The 20,577-nt window shown below is 36.0% G+C and overlaps 1 protein-coding gene across 5 annotated transcripts in view; it reads left to right on the forward strand.

Annotated features, from left to right (window-relative positions):
- Xiap (X-linked inhibitor of apoptosis) overlaps positions 1-18,321 on the forward strand; it is a 44,936-nt gene extending 26,615 nt beyond the window's left edge. For 4 of the 5 annotated variants that reach the window (XM_071606275.1, XM_027931136.3, XM_071606274.1 and 1 more), the window contains 3 exons: positions 393-435; positions 5,330-5,530; positions 13,777-18,321. In XM_071606275.1, the coding sequence (XP_071462376.1) occupies positions 393-435; positions 5,330-5,530; positions 13,777-13,970 (438 nt within the window). In that variant the 3' untranslated portion in view covers positions 13,971-18,321. Of the gene's footprint in view, positions 1-392; positions 436-5,329; positions 5,531-7,151; positions 7,252-13,776 lie in introns of those variants that run through there. The other variant, XM_071606277.1, reaches the window with a different exon arrangement.
- Positions 18,322-20,577: the final 2,256 nt, after the last annotated feature.

Genomic DNA, 20,577 nt, shown 5'->3' on the forward strand with positions numbered 1-20,577 from the left:
GCCTTAATTACATTATCTCCATGAAGTCATTTAATCTCCTTGGGCCTCAGTTTCTTGTTTGTGAAGTGAAAAGATTGGATTAGATATGTTTTAACTTTTATCAAGTTGTGTCTCTTCTGAATATTCATATTTTTAATTGGAGTAACGTCAATTTATTTCAATTTTTTTTGAGAATTTTAATATTTATTTTTAGTTTTTCGACAGACACAACATCTTTGTTTGTATGTGGTGCTGAGGATCGAACCCGGGCCGCACGCATGCCAGGCGAGCGCGCTACCGCTTGAGCCACATCCCCAGCCCCTTCAAATTTTTGATTAATGTAACTTTTCAAATTGAGATAATTGCCTACTACCATAAAGAATTCTTGTTTACAATTTATATTTCTATTTTAGGTAAGAACTGGAGAAAAAATGCCATCACTAACTAAAAGAATTGGTAAATATGCTTATTAAAATTAATATACTTTTAATTTCACTGACAATTTATTATAGTTGTTATTTATGGGTTGAAAAACTAAGCATAGTCTTTCATAATATCACAGTATATTGATTAGAGATGAGATTGCTATAAATTTACGAATTTAATGAAGTGCTTATAAATTTAATCAGGTATTTCTATATTAATATTAGTACAATCTGGGCACTATGGCATGTGCCTGTAGTCCTAGCTATTTGGGAGGCTGAAGTGAGAGGGTTGCTTGACTCTGGGTCAGCACAATTCTATATAAAAAAGTTAATTTTCTAGGGGCTGGGGTTGTGGCTCAGTGGTAGAGGGCTTGCCTTGCATGTGTGAGGCTCTGGGTTTGATCCTCAGCACCACATAAAAATAAACAAATAAAGGTATTGTGTCCAACTACAACTAAAAAATAATATTAAAAAATTAATTTTCTAAAAAAAGAATGTTGAGCCCAGCACAGTGGTGCATGCCTGTGATCCCAGCAGGAGGCTGATTCAGGGGGATCGCAAGTTCAAAGCTAGCCTCAACAACTTAGCAAGGTCCTAAGCAACTCAGCGAGCCCTTTTCTCTAAATAAAATACAAAAAGGGCTGGGGAATGTGGCTCAGTGGTTAAACACCCCTGGATTCATTCCCTGGTACCAATAAATAAATAAAGAGTTATCAGAGATGTGGCTTAGTGTAGAGAGATTACTTAGCATGTATGAGACCCTGGGTTCAATTCCTAGTACTGCCAAAAAAAAAAAAAAAAAATCTGTGTAGCATGTGAATGTATATGTGTGTATCGGGGGGGGGGGGGGTACTGGGGATTGAACCCAGGACCTCAAACATTCTAGGCCAAGTGCTGTATTATTGAGCCATATCCCCAGCCCAAGGGTATAGCATATATTTTTAAAGTTATTCAGAAAGAATCAATAATGTAAATGTTGATAATTTTTGGTATTTAATCATTGTTACAGTATTTATTATTCTTTTATGATGAATGAAACTTTTGTTTTAGGTTAGGATTAATATCTTCAAATTGAGATATAATTTATATATCGTAAATTTATGATATATCAAGAACTATGTAATGTTTTGAACAACCAACAATAAAAAAATTTTTAAAAAAAGTGTAATTCATTGTTTTTTAGTAAATTCATAAGGTTGTACAACCATCACTCTATTTAATTGCACAACATTATCATCACAAAAGAAGTAAACCCCATACTGACCCATCAGCAGTCATTCTCCAGTCTTCTACTACCAGGCAATCACTAATCTATTTTGTGTCTCCATGATTTTTCCTATTTTGAAAATTTAATGTAAATAGAATCATGCAATATATGGTCACAGGTGTCATCCATGTTGTAGCATATATGAGTACTTCATTCTTCATTATATTTTGTGGTGAAAAATATTTCATTGTATAGATAATACCTTAATTTTTTTTATTCTGAGAAAGGTTCTTGTTAAGTTGCTAAGGGTCTCACTAAATTGCTGAGGCGCTTTGAACTTGAGATCCTTCTACCTCAGCCTCTCAAGTCGCTTGGATTACAGACATGCACCACTCACGCAGTACTATGTTTAACCTTATAATGAACTACCATAAAGTTTTCCAAAGTGGCTACATCCTTTAACATTTCTACCAGCAGTGTGTAAGAGTTCCAGTTCTCCACATCTTTGCTAACATTTGTTATTGTCTGTCCTCTTTTTTATAGCCATTCTATCAGGTTGATGTGGTACTCGGTTTTGTTTTGCTCTTCCTCCATAGCCATTGATGTTGAATATCTTTTCTTGTGTTTATTGGTTCTTTGTAAAATCTTCTTTAGAGAAATGTCTGTTCATCTCTTTTGACCTTTTTTAGTTAGGTTGTCTTTTTATTATTGAACTCTAAGAACTAATTATATATTATAATTCTTTATATGTATGTGTGTGTATTTTCCAGATTTATGATTTTGAAATATTTTCTCTCATTCTGTAGGTTGTTTTTCATTTTCTTGTTGGTATCCTTAGAAGTACAATGTACAAAGTGTTTAATTTTGATGAAGTCCAATTTTTCCTTTTCTTGCTTATGCTTTTTTAGGGTGGGGAATACTGGAGATTGAACCCAAGGGCACTTTACAACTGAGCTATATCCCCAGCACTTTTTTTTTTTTATTTTGAGTTGCCAACACTGGCCTCAAACTTAGTCTTCTATCTCAGCTTCCCATGTCTGGGATTACAGGAATATACCATTATTCCTAGCTTGTTGCTTATACTTTTGATGTTGTATTTAACCATTGCATATTTTCTGCTCCACAGAAATATGAAAAGAGTCATTGAATGAATAAAAATACTAAATGCATTAGTATTTGTGACTCAATGGTACCAGCATTTGCCTAGCATGCACAAAGACCTGGGTTCAATCCCTATCACTGCAAACAATTAAATAAATATTTACTGAGGTATAATATACAGACAGTAAAATGCTTTAAAGTATACTAATCGTAAATTTTCAACTCAAATTTAACGTGTATATATACTGTGTAACCATCATGTAGATCAAGATATAGAGCATTTCTTCTGTCCCAGAAAGATCCTTCAGGCTGCTTCCCATTCAGTATCCACCCACAAGTTATATTCTGGCTTCTATAACCATAAATTAATTTTCCCTATTACCATAGTTCAGTTTTGAACTTCTTAGTATATACTCTTATGTCTGGTTCATCATTTTGATGAATTTTGCTTTCTGTATCTATGAGATTCATCCATGTTGTTTGTGGCAATAGTTTGTTCTTTTTTATTCTATGTTGTTTTTTTTTTTTTTTTTTAAATTGCACTTGGATAGATAGATGCACGGGAATAGAGATGGAACGTGGATACGGTGCAAAACCTAAAACCCCAAAACTTTGTGCATCCTGAAGGATCCTCCCTCCACCGAGGCTCGACCTACCCGGTAGCCCGCTCCTGGACCCTCGGGATAGATAGCGATATCTTGGACATTTGCAAACTTGCATTTGTACTTTTTGTACCCAAACCACGTACTCGATGCACGAGTCTGGTGTCTTCGTTATTTTATTTCTTTTTTTTTTTTATTAGAATTTTAATATTTATTTTTTAGTTATCGGCAGACACAACATCTTTGTATGTGGTGCTGAGGATCGAACCCAAGGCCGCACGCATGCCAGGCAAGCGCGCTACCGCTTGAGCCACATCCCAGCCCCTATGTTGTATTTTAATATACCAAATTTTATTCATTTACCTGATGATGGACATTTGAATTATTCCCAGTTTGGGGTTATTATAAATAATAGTGTTATGAATATTCATGTGCATTTCTTTGGCAGAGATAAGTACTGGTTTCTAATAACCAGGAGTAGAATTGATGAGTCAATACAACTGTCCTCTCTTTATCTCTCTCTCTCTCTCTCTCTCTCTCTCTCTCTCTCTCTCTCTCTCTCTCTCTCTCTCTCTCCAGTAGTGGGAATTGCAAACCCAGGGGCATTCTTACACTGAGCTACATCCCCAGCCCTTTTTATTTTTATTTTTTTTATTTTGAGTCAGGATCTCACTAAGTTGCCAAAGCTAGCCTTGAACTTGAAATTTGTCTGTCTATAAATTGCATTATAGGCATGTATCTCTGTGCCCAGCTGCAGTTCTCCTCCCTAAGGATTGCCCTATATATGCTGTATTCTACTTTGAGTATTAGAACAGTGAATTTCCATTTACTTTCTTGTCTTATGTAATCTAACCCCCTTAGATAGAAACTAACTCTGACACCTAGCAAACAGACATTTGATGTCACAGACTGGGACTTCCCCAATTTTCCATGACTTTAAAAAAAAAAAAAAAAAAAAAACATTGGTAATGACTCAGCAATAATATCTACTTTTTAAGTACCTTTGGTTAATTTGTACAACTGATTTGAAAAATATTCAGCTTTGCAAAACACTTTTCTTACCTGTTTGCCTTCTTTTACACTGTTGTATTTTAATATTTTGTTTTTGTTTTGTCATGCTAGGGATGGAACCCAGGGCCTCACTGATGCTAGGCAAGCACTCTACCATTGAACTACATTCCCGGCCTTATCACTGTCCTCTTTTCTTGGAACCTAGGAGGGGCACTTAACCACTGAGCCACATCCCCAGCCCTTTATTTGTATTTTATTTTGAGCACTGCATTGCTTAGGGCCTCACTAAATTTCTGAGGCTGGCTTTGAACTTTCAATCCTCCTGCCTCAGCCTCCCGAGCCTCTGGGATGACAGGCATGTTCCACTGCTCCTGGCTCCTATCACTGTCTTTAAAACCCTCAACTTGAATAATCCATAGTGTTAAAAAACTTACTGCATTTACAGTTAATTTTTTAATAGGATTCTGAAAGTGATGCTTCAGTGCCTGAATATTTCAGAAAAATTTTCCTTCCAAAGCAGCTTTGGTTTAATGGTTTGGGGTTGGTTGGTTGGTTTTATTTTTTGCTTGCTGTTTAATTTTTATTATTATTATTATTTTTGGTACCGGGGATTGAACTCAGAGCACTCAGTCACTGAGCACATCCCCAGCCCTATATCTGTATTTTATTTAGAGATAGGGTCTCACTGAGTTGCTTAGCACCTCGCTGTTGCTGAGGCTGGCTTTGAACTCATGATCCTCCTACCTCAGCCACCAAACTACTGGGATTACAGGTGTGTGCCACTGCACCTGGTTGCTTGCTGTTCAGTTTTTTAAACTAATTTACTATTGGGTTGTTTTAATAATATTTATTTTGGGAGCTGGGGATATAGCTCAGTTGGTAGAGTGCCTCACATGCACAAGGCCCTAGGTTCAATCCCCAGTACCACAAAAAACCAATAATAATACAAAAAGTAATAATATTTATTTTAATTCTATTGTTTTTCCTCCCAATTTTCATTTCAGATGATACCATCTTCCAGAATTCTATGGTACAAGAAGCCATACGAATGGGATTCAGTTTTAGGGACATTAAGAAAATAATGGAGGAAAAAATTCAGACGTCTGGGAGCAACTATATATCACTTGAGGTTCTGATTGCAGATCTAGTGAGTGCTCAGAAAGAAAATACACAAGATGAATCAAGTCAAACGTCATTGCAGAAAGGTATGAATGGCTGTTTTTAAAAAGCAAGAAAAACCTAACCACTATGTTTTGTTTAGTATCTCATATGATTCTAGCTCATTCATCCCCCCCCCCCCACATCCCCTTTAGCATAGGGGGGCACTGTGGATTTAACCCAGGGGCAATTTACCACTGAGCTACATCCCCAGCCCTTTTTTTTTGAGACAGGGTCTCACTAAGTTGCTTAAAGCCTCACTAAATTAATCTCTTGTTATGAAAAATTTCAAATATACCAAAAGTGAAGATAAGAGTGTAATGAACCTTCATGTATCCATCACCACTTTTCCAATTTTGTTGCATATTTTCCACAACTTTTTTTTTGCTACAGTACTTCAAAGTAAATGCCAGACAGCCTATATATCATGTTCTATAAATACTTCAATATATATCCAACAGATAAGGATGGTTTTTAAATGTAACTTTTACTGTGTCTATTACTTGGCTTAGTCTTCTGTAACAAAATATCACAGAGTGACTTAAACAACAGGTATTTGTTTCACACATTTCTGGAAGCTAGGAAGTTGAAAATCAAGGAGACCAGTTCCCCATGAGGGCCCTGAAGATGGCTATCTTCCCTCTGTGTCCTCACATGGCAGTTAGGGGTTCGGAGTGGTGCATAAATGCTCTAGTCTTTCTTCCTCTACTTAAAAGGACACTAATCCCATCAAGAGGCTCTTACCTTCGTGACCTCATCTAAACTTAATTATAGTAATGCATTGCTTAACAGTGAGAATATAGTCTGAGAAATATATTTTTAGGCAGTCTCATTTTGCAAACATGAAGGCATATACTTATATAAACCTACATGGTATAGGTCAGTCACTCAACATGGCTGACTAATGCAATCAAGAGATTTGGTAAATATGAAATGTTTGATATGAGGTTGCTTTGGGTTTGACATGCCAAACTGTTTTATGAAACATTTTTTAAAAATATTTTTTAGGGGGCTGGGGATGTGGCTCAAGCAGTAACGCGCTCACCTGGCATCCATGGGGCGCTGGGTTCGATCCTCAGCACCACATAAAAATAAAATAAAGATGTTGTGTCCACCGAAAACTGAAAAATAAATATTAAAAAAATTCTCTCTCTCTCTCTGCTCTCTCTCTTTTTAAAAATAGTATTTTTTAGTTGTAGTTGGACACAATACTTTTATTTTATGTATTTATTTTTATGTGGTGCTGAGGACCGAACCCAGGGCCTCACCCATGCTAGGCGAGCACTCTATTGCTGAGCCACAACCCCAGCCCCTTATGAAACATTTTTATAAGTAAAAGGAATACATCCTAAAATAATGAAAAAAGTTATCAAGTATTATGTACTGTGACTAATTGTGTATGCTATACTTTCATATGAATAGCAACTAAGCAGGTTGGTTTATATTACATCACCACAAACACATGAGTGTAATATATTGTGCTTGCACGTTAGGATGGCTGAGATGTCTCTAGAAAATAGGAATTTTTCAACTCCGTTACAACCACTACTAGATATGTGGTCCCTTGTCTGAAATGTATTTCTGTAGTATATGACTGTACTTTGCAAATACCATTACAATTAAAGATTAGGGCTTTAACAAGTATACCTTTTTTTTTTTTTGAACCAGGGATTGAACCCAGTGCTTAATTACTGACCAACATCCTAGCCCTTTTTATTTTTTATTTTGAGATGGGGTCTCACACAGTTGCTTAGGGGCTTGGTAAGTTGCTGAAGCTGCCTTTGAACTTGCAATTCTCCTGCTTCAGCCTCTCAAGCTGCTGGGAATTTAGTTGTGCACCACCATGCCTGGCTGTAACATACTGTTATCACACTTAGATGAAATTAACAGTAATTTCATCACATCATCTGAAACCAGTTGGTTTTATCCCTCCACCACCCCTTTTTTCATGATGCTGGGGATTGAACCCAGGACCTTGGGCACTATAGTAAAGTGCTCTACCAGTGAGCCACACCCCCAACCATTCCCATTTTAAGATATTTTCACAATTGACTTGTTCTAATCAGAATCTCCATAAAATTCATTGATTTATTAATTAAAATGAATTTATATTCTATTCGAGACAAAGAACAACAGAGGCTAACATCATTGTGTGTAGAATCTATAAGTTTTGTAGTTGAAATAGTTTGGTTTTAGATTGTTTTATAACTTTTGTATATGAAAATATGAAGGGGTCATTTTATTAAATAAACTTTGAATAAATGGCACCCTAATACTATAAATCATATATAGGAAGTGTAGTAAATAATGTAGAATAAATGCATTTAACCTACTTTTTAAGAAAAGGATAAAAAATATTAGTTTTCATTTAAGGTAATGGAAACTATAGTACTTGCCAGCAACAGTGAAGATTAAAGAAAAGGTTTCAAACTGAATGGACTTTTAGGTACTTTATCTATAATCATGTTTATGAAGCTCTTGACCATCTTCCTCCAAAAGATTAAAATTCTTTTAGTTCTAATAAACCTAAAAATTGACTTTGACACGTTAAAGACTTTTTGATCTTTGTTATTTTGAATGCTCTTGAAACATTATTCAGATAACTACATGAGTCATGAAACAGTATGAACATTTATCATATAACTACATGAGTCATGAAACAGTATGAACATTTATCATATATATACATATATATTTTATGTATATATATGTATATATTTTTGGAGGGGGTTATTGTGGATTGAACCACCAGGGGTACTTTACCACTGAGCTACATCCCTAGTCCCTTAAGTTGCTGAGGCTCTTGCTAAATTGCTAAGGCTGGCCTTGAATTTGCAAGTGTGTACCACCACAGTGGACTAACTGACATAGTTTTAAATATCATTAATGGCCAGTTGGGCACACTAAACCCAGGCATTTAGAAGGCTGAGGCAGGAGGATAGCAAGATCAAGGCTTTATCTCAAAATAAAATTTGAAGAAAAAAAAAGGCTACTGATAAAGCTCAGTGGTAAAAGTACCCCTAGGTTCAGTTCCTAGCACTGCAAATACTGCTACTAATGATGATGATGTAAATAAAATTATATCAGTTGATATAAAAGATTTAACAGAAATCCCACTACTTTTTCCTTGAAGATGCATTTATTTAAACTTATACAAGCTTCATTTATTCCAGTGATAGTAAAATAAACTATTTACTTGGTCATCTTTTTACCGTAATAGAACTACAAATGATTGTCATTTCCCCCTACATTTTAAAACTATTTTTAGTTGTAGATGGACACAATATCTTCATTTTTATTTATTTTTATATGGTGTTGAGGATCCAACCCAGTGCCTCATACATGTGAGGCAACCGCTCTATCACTGAGCCACAACCCCAGCACCTCCCTACATCTTAAATACAACTCAAGCTTAAGTAAGTATAAGTCTTTATACTTACCTCTGTTGCAGACAATGTCTGCAACAGAAGTATTTAGTGGGTTGCAATTGGAAGAGAAGGGTCAGAATGAATTGGGGAGTGTATTTTCTCTGTCCAGCAGGAGTCAGTGGGGTTCTTATTATCATTAAGACTACAAACTAGGATGGTGTGGGAAGGAAGGCTTAAGCAAATGACAGCTCTGGGGGGCAGGCAGGGTTGGAATTCCTGGGTCCATTTCTCCTTAGTCCACTAAATTGAGAGGCAGATAATTATTTTATTTTTTTAAAAAGAGGTGGGTCTAATTGAAGTCAAGCAGGCAAGTTATTATAAAAAGTGTATACTATCTCTTACTGAGACATCCTAGATTCAGTGCTAGCTTTTCCCACAATGATTGTGTGGCAGAGAATACCCCACTAAACTATCATGTAAAAATAGTACCAAGTCAGTGCCTTTTTTAAAAAAATCATGCCAGGTGTGGTGGCACAAGTGTGTAATCCCAGCAACTTGTAAGGCTGAGGCAGGAGGATCACAAGTTTGAGGCCCCCCAGCCTCAGGAACTCAGTGAGAGCCTGTCTCAAAATAAATTTTAAAAAAAATTTAAAAGGGCTGGGGATGTGACTCAATGGTAAAGAGCTTCTGAGTTCAATCCCCAGCACCAAAAATAAATAAATAAATTGCACAGTGTGAGATAAAGCACTTAACTTAGTACGCTAACCCACTTGTTTTAATCCTTATCTACATAAGTATTACTATACATAATATCAGAGTCAAGTCGTATTCATTTCTTACCTATCTTTCCACATGGATCTGCTCTAATAGTAAAATGAATAACATTAATATATTTTAGAAGAGGTATAAAATAAGGTAGTAAACATATTAGCAAATAACATCAAAAGTTGTCTAGATATTGACTTTATTGCTCTTGTACCCAGAACCTCCTGATCTAGAAAAGGGCTGTTTAAGGCCAGTCTGGAAAACTTAGATCCTGTCTCAAAATAAAAAGGGCTGGGGATGTAGTTCAGTGGTAGAATACCCCTGGGTTCAAACCCCAATACAAAAAAAAAAAAAAAAAAAAAAAAGAAGTCACATTTTTCATTACTTAAGTGAGAAACTTGAAGTGCCAGATGAGCTGTTGCTGAAGATGACACAGATAGTTGGGAGTAGAATGCAGATTGGTCTGATGTTTTTGAGGGTTGTCTTGTTTTGTTATTTAATTGTGACAAGTTATACATAAAATTTACCATCATAGATCTATGAATATAATACAGTATAGAGCACTTGCATAGCATTCACAATCCTGAATTCCACTGCAACTTTGCCAAAAAATTGTCATCTGTTTTTTATTTGTAAACGATTTTTAAATTTTTTAAATGTATTTATTTTTATTTGTAAAATTACCATCTTAACCATTTTAAATGTATAGTTCAGTAGTGTTAAGTGCATTCACATTGTGCAGCCAATCTCCAGAAACTTTTTTAAAAAAAATATTTTTAGCAGTAGATGGACACAGTACCTTTATTTATTTTTATGTGGTGCTGAGGATCAAACCCAGTGGCTCATATGTACAAGGCAAGCACTCCACCACTGAGGTACAACTTCAGCCCCAGAAACTTTTCTTTTTGGCTTTGTGCTGGGGATTGAATACAGGGCTTCCACATGCCAGTACTCCTGAACTGTGTCATCCATTATGCCCAAAAGGTTGCTTTTTAAAAAATATTTATTTTTTAGTTGTAGTTGTCACTACTTTTATTTTATTTATTTTTATGTGGTGCTGAGGATTAAACCCAGGGCCTCACATGTGCTAGGTGAGCGCTTTACCAATGAGCCACAACCCTAGCCCCCCAAAAGGTTGCTTTTTAAGAAGGATATTAAGCCAGGTATGGTGGCACATGCCTATCATCCCAGTGACTTTGGAGGCTGAAGGAGGAGGATCACAACTTCAAGGCCAGCCTTAGTACTTTAGCAAAGCCCTAAAATAACCTAGCAATAAAAATTGAAAAGGTTAACATTAAACAAAGACGAGTGGGGGGAGAGAAAGGGAGATAGAAGGGAAAGCATATGGAAATGGTAGGAGACCCTCTATTACACAAAATTACCTATAAGAGGTTGTGAGGGGGAAACAAGGGAGAGAATTGAACAACAGCAGATGAGGTAGAGAGGGAAGATGGGAGGCTAGGGGAGGGGGGATAGTAGGGGATAGGAAAGGTAGCAGAACACAACAGTCACTAATATGCCATTATGTAAAAATGTGAGTGTGTAACCGATGTGATTCTGCAATTTGTATTTGGGGTAAAAATGGGAGTTCATAACCCAATTGAGTCAAATGTATGAAAGATGATATATCATGAGCTTTGTAATGTTTTGAACAACCAATAAAAAAAATAAAAATAAAAAATAAATTAATTAAAAAAAAATGAAAAGGGCTGGGTATGTTGCTGAGTGGTAAAGCAACCCTAGGTTCAATCCCCAGTACTCCCCACTAAAAAAAAAAAAAAAGGGTATTAAATCCTTTCCTCTACCCTCTAGTCAGAGAAATCTCTCTGAAGCACAAATGTGATCCTATCTTTCTCCAGTTTAAAACCCTTCACCAGTTCCCAAGGCCCTCAGGATCAAGTCCAAATTCCTTTACATGGATTGCCAAAGCTTTCATGATCAAGCTATTTCTAACCTTCTGTAGCCTCATCTGATGCTATTTTCTCCTCTGGTTCCTTGCTCATGCTTTACCTGTGAGCGTATAGGCCATGTTCTGTTCTGCCCTTGAGCTTGCTTCTGCCATTTCTCTTGCCCAGAACACCATTCTCCCACTGCCCCTGGCCTCCAAGATCTTCTCTTGCTAATCCTTTAGGACCTAGATTAAGTATAATTTCCTCCAGGAGGCTTTCCTTTATGCGTGCATGCATACACGCACATGCGCACACACCCTTCCTGTGCTCTTCATAACACATTGTAATTACCTTTGTTATCATGGCAAATTGTAATTTCCTGTTTACTTGTGTTCCTGACTGATCTATTAACTTTTGGGGATCTGAAATCTGTATATTTGTTAATTGTATCTCTAGTGCCTAGAAGCTAATTAAGTGTTCAGTAAGTATTTGTTGAATAAAATTTAACTAATATGTTTTCAAACATGTTTTCAGAAGTGTTCCACAGGATGTTAGAAGGGATGTCATGAAAAAGAAGCTCCCTTAAATAAGGAATTGTGTTGTATATTTCCAAGATGGGTCATATACTATTCTGTACTATACGGCACTTGATGACAGTGGTTCTCAAATGCTGTTTTGCCTAACCCCAAGAATTGTAGACCCAGTGATTGGAGCCCAGGAATCTGTTATTTAAAAATGCCCCAGGGGCTGGGCACAATGGCACACACCTGTAATCCCTGCAGCTCAGGAGGTTGAGGCAAGAGGATTGTGGGTTCAAAGTCAGCCTCAGCAATTTAGTGAGGCCCTAAGCAACTTAGTAAGACCCTGTCATAATAAAAAAGAAAATGGATTAGGGGTGTGGCTCAGTGGTTAGGTGCCCCTGAGTTCAATCCTCAGTACAATCAATCAGTCAATCAATCCATCAATCAATAAATAAATTTTAAAAATGCCTCAGGGACTGGGTATGTGGCTCAATGGTAGAACACTTGTCTAGCAAGCACAAGGCCCTGGGTTGATTTCCAGCACCACAAAAAAGAAAAAAGCCCCAAGTAATTCTCATTTGAGGTCAGATTTGGAAACCATTTGTATACAGTGATTAAAAGATAGTTAAAATATGTAATGCATTTGGAATAGTACCTAGCACATAGTATCTATTACTGTTGACTGCTGCTGCTGCTGTTGTTATAATTATATATGACCACAAAATGCATTTTTGTGGCATATTTGTTAGCATTTCACAAAACCTATTTTGAGAAAAGCTAAATTAAGCAAGTACTTCACTTATGCTGATGACACCCAGATCTCAGTGTGGCCCTGGTTTCAAGATTTGACTCTCTGCTGGGCATGGTGGTGCATGCCCATAATTCCAGCATCTCTGGAGGCTGAGGCAGAAAGACTGCAAGTTTAATGCTAGCCTCAGCAAATTAGCAAGGCCCAAAGAAACTTAGTGAAACCCTGTCTCAAAATAAAAACCAAAGTGCTGGGGAATATGGCCCAGTGGTTTAGTACCTCTGGGTTCAATCCCCAGTACCACACACACACAAAGTTTTTGACTCTTTATTTGTACTATAAACACCTCAAAAATATCAGAAAATCCCAAACTCATGCCTCTTTTGTTGTGTTTTTCTCATACTGGAGGTCGAACCCAGGGATACTCTATGACTGATTTCCGTGCCTCACCCTTTTTTATTTTATTTTGAGACAGGATCTCAGTAAACTGCCAAGGCTGGCTTCGGCTAGCTTCAAACTTGAGGTCCTCCTGCCTCAACCTCTGGAGTAGCTGGAATTCCCACTGCAGAAGTGTCCCTCAAATCCATTCCTTTCTGGGATGCTATGGCCTTTTCATATGCTGCTACTTTTACCTAACTCTTTTCTGCATGGCAAATTGCTGCCCATGCATAAATGGCATTCCTCTGCTCTCCTCCCCCCACCCTCCCATGAATCCTTTGCCAACTAGCCTGAATAGAACTTGTTCATCTTGTCCCAGAGCACTTTGTACATAACTTTATTATAGCACTTATCACTTTGTACTTTGTGCTTACCTCTATAGCCTCATCTCACATCCTCTCCCACTAGCATGCAAGCTATTTAAGAACACATGCCGTGTGTGAGTCATCCTGATATCTCTCAGCACTTGCGTGTCTAGAACACAGTAGGGGTTCAATAAATGTTCACTGAATTTAAACAACTAAGAAAGTCTAAAATTTGTATATTTATTTTCTCTTTGTGCAGAGATTAGTACTGAAGAGCAGCTAAGGCGCCTGCAAGAGGAGAAGCTTTGCAAAATCTGTATGGATAGAAATATTGCTGTAGTTTTTATTCCTTGCGGACATCTGGTCACTTGTAAACAATGTGCTGAAGCTGTTGACAAATGTCCCATGTGCTACACAGTCATTACTTTCAAGCAAAAGATTTTTATGTCTTAATCTAACTCCGAAGTGGGCATGTTATGTTCTTCTTATTACCCTGATTGAATATGTGATGTGAAGGAACTTTAAGTAATCAGCATTGAATTCCATTAGCATTTGCTTACCAAGTAAGAAAAAATGTTAACAGCAGTGTTTTAGTTGGCAACCTAAACTGTGAATATCTGGATCTTTCAGGTTATTAGCTGTATGATTTGTCCAGTTTTTTTAAATTGTTATTCAATTGAAACCCTAGACTAAGGAGCATTATATTAAAACTTATCACAATGTATATTTGTAGTACACTGACTTAGTTTCTAAGTGTAAGTGAATTAATCATCCAAATTTTTCATTCTTTTCAGATAGGCTTAACAAATGGAGCATTCTGTATAAATGTGGAGATTAGAGTTAATCTCCCCAATCACATAATTTGTTTTGTGTGAAAAAGGAATGAGCTGTTCCACACTGGTGGAAAGATAGAGATTATATTTAGATGTTTGTCTTTGGTGTTTTAGGATTCTGTCCATTTTCTTTTAAAATTATAACATTTGTGTGAATTATTTTTTTAAAGTGGTTTTGCCATTTCTAAAAGGTTATTTAATAACAGAACACCATCTAACCAACATGTACTGACATGGAAAGATGTCAAAGATATATTAAGTATAAAATGCACATGGCAAAACACTATGTATAGTCTGAGCCAAATCAAGGTGTGCATATTTTGTATCTGTACAGAACAAAAGATTTGGAAAGATGTACCAAACTGTTAAATGTGTTTTTTTCTTGAGGGGTGGGGGGTTGGGTCCCAAAGGGGTTTTTAGGGGCCCTTCACTTTCTATTTTTTTTCATTTTGTTCTGTTTTGAATTTTTATAAGTATGTATTACTTTTGTAATCAGAATTTTTAGAAAGTATTTTACTGATTTAAAGGCTTAGGCATGTTCAAACGCCTGCAAAACTACTTATCACTCAGCTTTAGTTTTTCTAATCCAAGAAGGCGGAGCAGTTAACCATTTTGGTGCCAATGTAAAATTTAAATGTTTTTATGTTTTACCTGCCTTGTGGATGAAAAATATTTCTGAGTGGTAGTTTTCTGACAGGCAGACCATGTCTTCTTATCTTGTTTCAAAATAAATATTTCTGATTTTGTAAAATGAAATATAAAATATGTCTCAGATCTTCCAATTAATTAGTAAGGATTCATCCTTAATCCTTGCTAGTTTAAGCCTGCCTAAGTCACTTTACTAAAAGATTCTTTGTTAACCCAGTATTTTAAACATCTGTCAGCTTTTGTAGGTAAAAGTAGAAGCATGTTTGTACACTGCTTGTAGTTATAGTGACAGCTTTCCATGTTGAGGTTTCCATATCATCTTGTATCTTAAAGTTTCATGTGAGTTTTTTACTGTTAGGATGATTAAGATGTATATAGGACAAAATGTTAGTCTTTACCTAATTTTTTTTTTTGTTTTCTTGACTAGTAATAGTAGTAGATGTTTCATCTTAAAAAATGTTCTCTTGAAATTCTAACTCTTGGAAATTATAAAATACTGACGAGAAGAATAGTTGTTTAAAAATATTTTTAAGAACTTGAATAAGAGTCAGTATAGGTAAAAAATGAAAGTTTTAAAATTCTTCATAGAACACCCAGGATTTACATTATAAGATGATCATGACAGACCTATTATAGAGGGAAGTGAGGCATTTTAATGCAGAGATTAGTTTGAGAGTGAAACTATTAAAGATATATATTTTCATTGTATTTTCTAAGAGAAAGTATTGTTATAGTCTCCAAACCTCTGTTCACTACTATGTTAAGTGATATTCATTTAAAGCATTGAAAATTAAAATAAGAACTTTAAGAATTAAGTAATGACTGCCCTATTTCTGTTTTATTATATAAATTCTCAGTTATTCTTCTTTGTACTATCTTCTACTTAGGTTTGATGATATAGTCATTAAGTTAAATTAGATCTGTATAGTCTAAGCTTTGAATTTAAATGTACGTTTAAAGCATTCAACAGGGGAGAAAAGTGTTAAAGTTTTTGAAACATGTTTTCCAGGACACTTAAGCTCCAAGTCATGTAGGTAGCTCAATCTAGATGTTAGCCAAGGACTAAATTGTTTTAACATAAGGCTTTTCCTGTTCTAGGAGCCTCAGTTCATTATAACTCTGCTTTTAAAATTTGTGTTTAGAGTTAAGCAAGACCTCTTTTTTTTTTCCTCTCTCTCCATGAGTTGTGAAATTTAATGCATGAAGCTGAGGTGGCTAACAAGTTTATTTTAAGAATTGTTTAGAAATGCTGTTCCTTCAGGTTCTTAAAATCACTCAGCACTCCAGCTTCTAATCAAATTTTTGGAGACTTACCAGAGTTTGTCTCTATCCGCATCACAAAAAGCACTGGTTCCTTTCCATCTAATTGTACAAAAATTTGTCACTTGCAAGGTCAAAAATACAACCAGATCTAAATATCCCCCCATACACACACACACAGAGTTCTCAGTATCTACATGTAGATGTTTGTTTTCTGTGCAACATTCACTCTGGGATTTTTCAAGTCACCACCTATTTTACTACATTTTAGTCATGTAAAGGTTGAAGTTATTTGTAATAAATAGGCATCTTCATTTGTAATAATTTAGTGTCCTGATCAAAAACTTGGCTTAATTTCTAAGAAATGAGTTTAACATTTGTAAAATAAATTCCAGTTTATTAATTAGTGGCTTTATATTGCCTTTCCTGCTAGATTTGTTTGTTTTTTTTCCCCTCCCTTTGGTTAGGGACTGAGATTGGGTGGGGTGAGTGTAGTGAGTGTATATAATATTATTTGGCCATGTGTATTTTGATATTTTGTTATTTTTGTTGTTATTTAAATTTTAGTAGTTTTTTTTTTCTGTTTCCATTTTAGTGGATAAAATATGTGTTTTGAACCCTCAGAAAGGAAACTATACCACCCCAGCATTAGTTGTATACATTGTTCCCTTTAGATCCAAATTATGGTTTTATTTCTGATTTCTTACATGTCAAATGAGAAGGGGGTGGAATGAGGGTAGAATAAATTGGATAAGTTGTGTCCTTGCCATTAGAATGGGAAGGAATTGTTTGGTAGATATAGCTATTTTTAGTCAAATTGGTCTTTTTTTTAAAAAAAAAAGGTAGCCATTTCTTCATCTATAAAATGAGAATAATACCTGTCTTCTAAGGTCATGAGAGTTCAAGAAGACCATATCTGTAAAAGCATCTGCTACATTAATTCCTGTCCTAACACCCTTTTACCCCTCTGCAGGTTTGCCCTGAATAAGATATTTGAACTAAAACTTAGAAAAAAATCTTACATGGTAACTCTTTCAGTAACTGTTTCTTGTCCTTTTTTTGTTTCTCATAGTGTAGATGTAAACTGAAATAATAGGTCATCAAACCCTTTAAATATCTAAATTATTTTAAAGTATTTTGAAAAAAAAATATTAAATTCAGTTGAGCTTTCCTAGTAGAAACAATTGACTTATTCTCACCCTAATAATCCATTTCAATCTGAACCTTATACACTTAACACAATGTAGATTTCTTTCTTGGTATAATAAAGTCATAATGTCAGGGTTCGAAGTGATTTTAGAGAGGTCCCCCTCATTTCGCAGGTGAAGCAACTGAGACTCAGAGGAGAGGTAATTTGTTCAAAGCTACATAGCTAATCAGTGGCAGAGCCCTGACTGGGACATAGTTTGAAGGTGAGAAATTCACCAAAGCTACTTGTCCTGGGATGGGAGGTCTCAAATGTTTATTTTTCAAACTATTCTTTCTGCTATGCCCTAATTTTCACTAAATATTAATTGACACTTTATAACTGATACATAGGACAATCTTAAATATATATGTTTTCAAATTAAACAATACTACATTAATGTTTGGTTGGTAAGATTGTATTTTGAAACCTGACATTTGCAGATATGCATACAGATTTTTGGCATTTACTACGTTTATTATGTATCATTAATGTAACATTTAAGATTACTATACAAGTATATTTTGCCATTTTGTTTGTACTTAGTAACAAATTTGCATTTTTGATTTGATGTAACAAAGGCTTTGATATAATTTCTGTTAGATTCTGCATTTTTTATTACTGTTATACTTAACCTCAAGAATGACTGATTCATATTGTATTAGTATTGTGAATAATCATGTGAAATGTTTTGAGACAGAGTACTATATTTGTGAATATAATTTTATGGCTTTTTTTTCACTTAGTAGGAACCTTCCCATCAGTATGGAAAACTAAGAAAATTGCTTTTTGCTGTATAATCTGGCATTTGTTGTAGATTAAAGCTTATTTTTCTGTGAATAAAACTTATTCAATAAAGTACTATTCTTTAAAATGATATTACTTTGCATTTGTTTTACTGTCTTAGAAAAAAATAAAATAAGCTGGGCATGGTGGCTCACGCCATGAGGCAGGAGGATCAAGAGTTCAAAGCCAGTCTTAGCAACTTAGCAAGATCCTAAGCAATTTAGCAAGACCCTGTCTCAAAATAAAACATAAAAATGGCTGGGAGTGTGGCTCAGTGGTAAATCACCCCTAGGTTCAATCCCTGGTACTAAAAAAAAAAAGAAGAAAGAAAGAAAAATGGCCCTCTCACCTTTACTAAAGTGGGTGCTAGAGTGTAGCTTATTGGTAGAATGTACACCTGGCATGTGTGAGGCACTGGGTTCAATCCCCAGCACCAAAAAAAGATCTTTAAAAATAAGAGCAATATTTAGCACCCCTCTCCATACAAAGATTAGTCTGATTATTGAAAGAGGTAGGATAGTCACTATAACAAAGCTCCAACAAAGTGAATAGCAATGAACCTAAAAAATCATTACTCTTTTGAAGCATTGAGCAAAGAAGGATTTTTTGTGAGTTTGAAGAAGTATATGCCCTGAGAGTTTCAGAAGCTGGGAGCAATCGCATGGGATAAAGAGCAAGGGAATAAAGGATCCTTTGGCAGAGAGAAATTTAGAAGTAGATATTTCAAGTGGCTATTCCTCTACCCCTTCCTGCCCACAATGGAGGTTCCTAAATTAAGAGGTATATTTCAGGCTTCATCTATGTAGGGACTGGTTATCTAATCTTTGACAGTGCTATCACTGTATCTGAGATAAACCAGAACTTTGCTGAGTGCAGTCGACAAAGTTTTTTTCTTACACATCAGCTACATTTCTTTCTCTTTGGGGGAGGAAGGGGTGCTGGGGGATCGAACCCAGAGTGTTCTACACATCCCCAGGCATTTTTATTTTTGAGATAGTTCTCACTAAGTTGCCCAGGCAGATTTCAAACTTGTAATCCTCCCACCTTAGCTTCTAGTCACTGTTACTGGACCCATTTTCAGTTAATATTGAAGATACAAATTTTCTTTTTCCTTTTTTTTCCCCAGTACTGGAGATTGAACCCAGAGACACTCTACAATGAGCTACATCTCCAGCCTTTTTAATTAATTTATTTATTTCCGAGACAGAGTCTTGCTAAATTGCTGGTGCTGGCCTCAAATTCGTGATCCTCCTGTCTCAGTTTTCCTAGTTACTGGGATTACAGGCATGAGCCATCATGTCTGGCAGAAGATGTGAATTTTCAAAGCTATGACATATATTTTCAAACTTATACAAAAGTAGAAAGTATAATGAACCTATGGTACTCATCTGTCAACTTCAATAATTATCAACATTTTGTTAGCCTTGTTTCATCTAGGCTTCCCCCAACCCCTGAATATGCTAAAGTATCCATTCATTTCTCATATAATTACCTATTTAACTGTCTCTAACAGAAAAGAAAAAATTTCACGTAAATGTGTCAATTTTAACTCGCTGTGTGTGTGTGTGTGTGTGTGTGTGTGTGTGTGTTACTGGTGATTGATCCCAGGGATGCTTTTACCGCTGAGCTACATCCCCAGCACTTTTTATTTTTTTTTTTAATTTTGAGACAGGGTCTTGATAAATTGCTTAGGACCTTGCTAAGGTGGTGAGGATGGCCTCAAACTTCTGATCCTCCTGCCTCAGCCTCCTGAATCATTGAGATTACAGGCATGCACCACTGACCCTGACTTGACTCACCACTCACCACTATTATTGCTGAATTTTAATGGACATTTAAACCATCAAAATCAACTTTAAGGTGGGCATGGTAGTGCATGCCTATAATTCCAATGACTTGGGAGGCTGAGGGAGTAGGATTCCAGGCCAGCCTCAGCAATTTAGCAAGACCCTTAGCAACCTAGCGAGACACTGTTTAAAAATAAAAAGGGTGGTCTGGGGATATAGATCAGTGATACAGCAGTTGCCTATCATGCGGGAGGCCCAAGGTTTAATCTTCAGTGCCACAAAAATAAATAAAAAGCATCACTGGGTTCAATCTCCAGTATCCCCCAATCAAATTTATTTCCCCTTTCCCCCTTATTTGAAGATTAAGGGAAATGAAACACCCAAACTTAATAGTGCCATAAAAATTGCTTTGCCTGATGGTGTAGCTCAGTGGTAGAGCACTTGCCTGCACTAGGATGTGAAAGTCCCTGGGTTGGATCTCCAGCACTGAAATAACAAGCTTGAAAGCACTAGAATATTATATGGGGTCTGAATCCAGAAAGAACTAAATGGTTGCAGTT

The sequence above is a fragment of the Marmota flaviventris genome, chromosome X (genome assembly GCF_047511675.1).
Source record: "Marmota flaviventris isolate mMarFla1 chromosome X, mMarFla1.hap1, whole genome shotgun sequence".
NCBI lineage: Eukaryota > Metazoa > Chordata > Mammalia > Rodentia > Sciuridae > Marmota > Marmota flaviventris.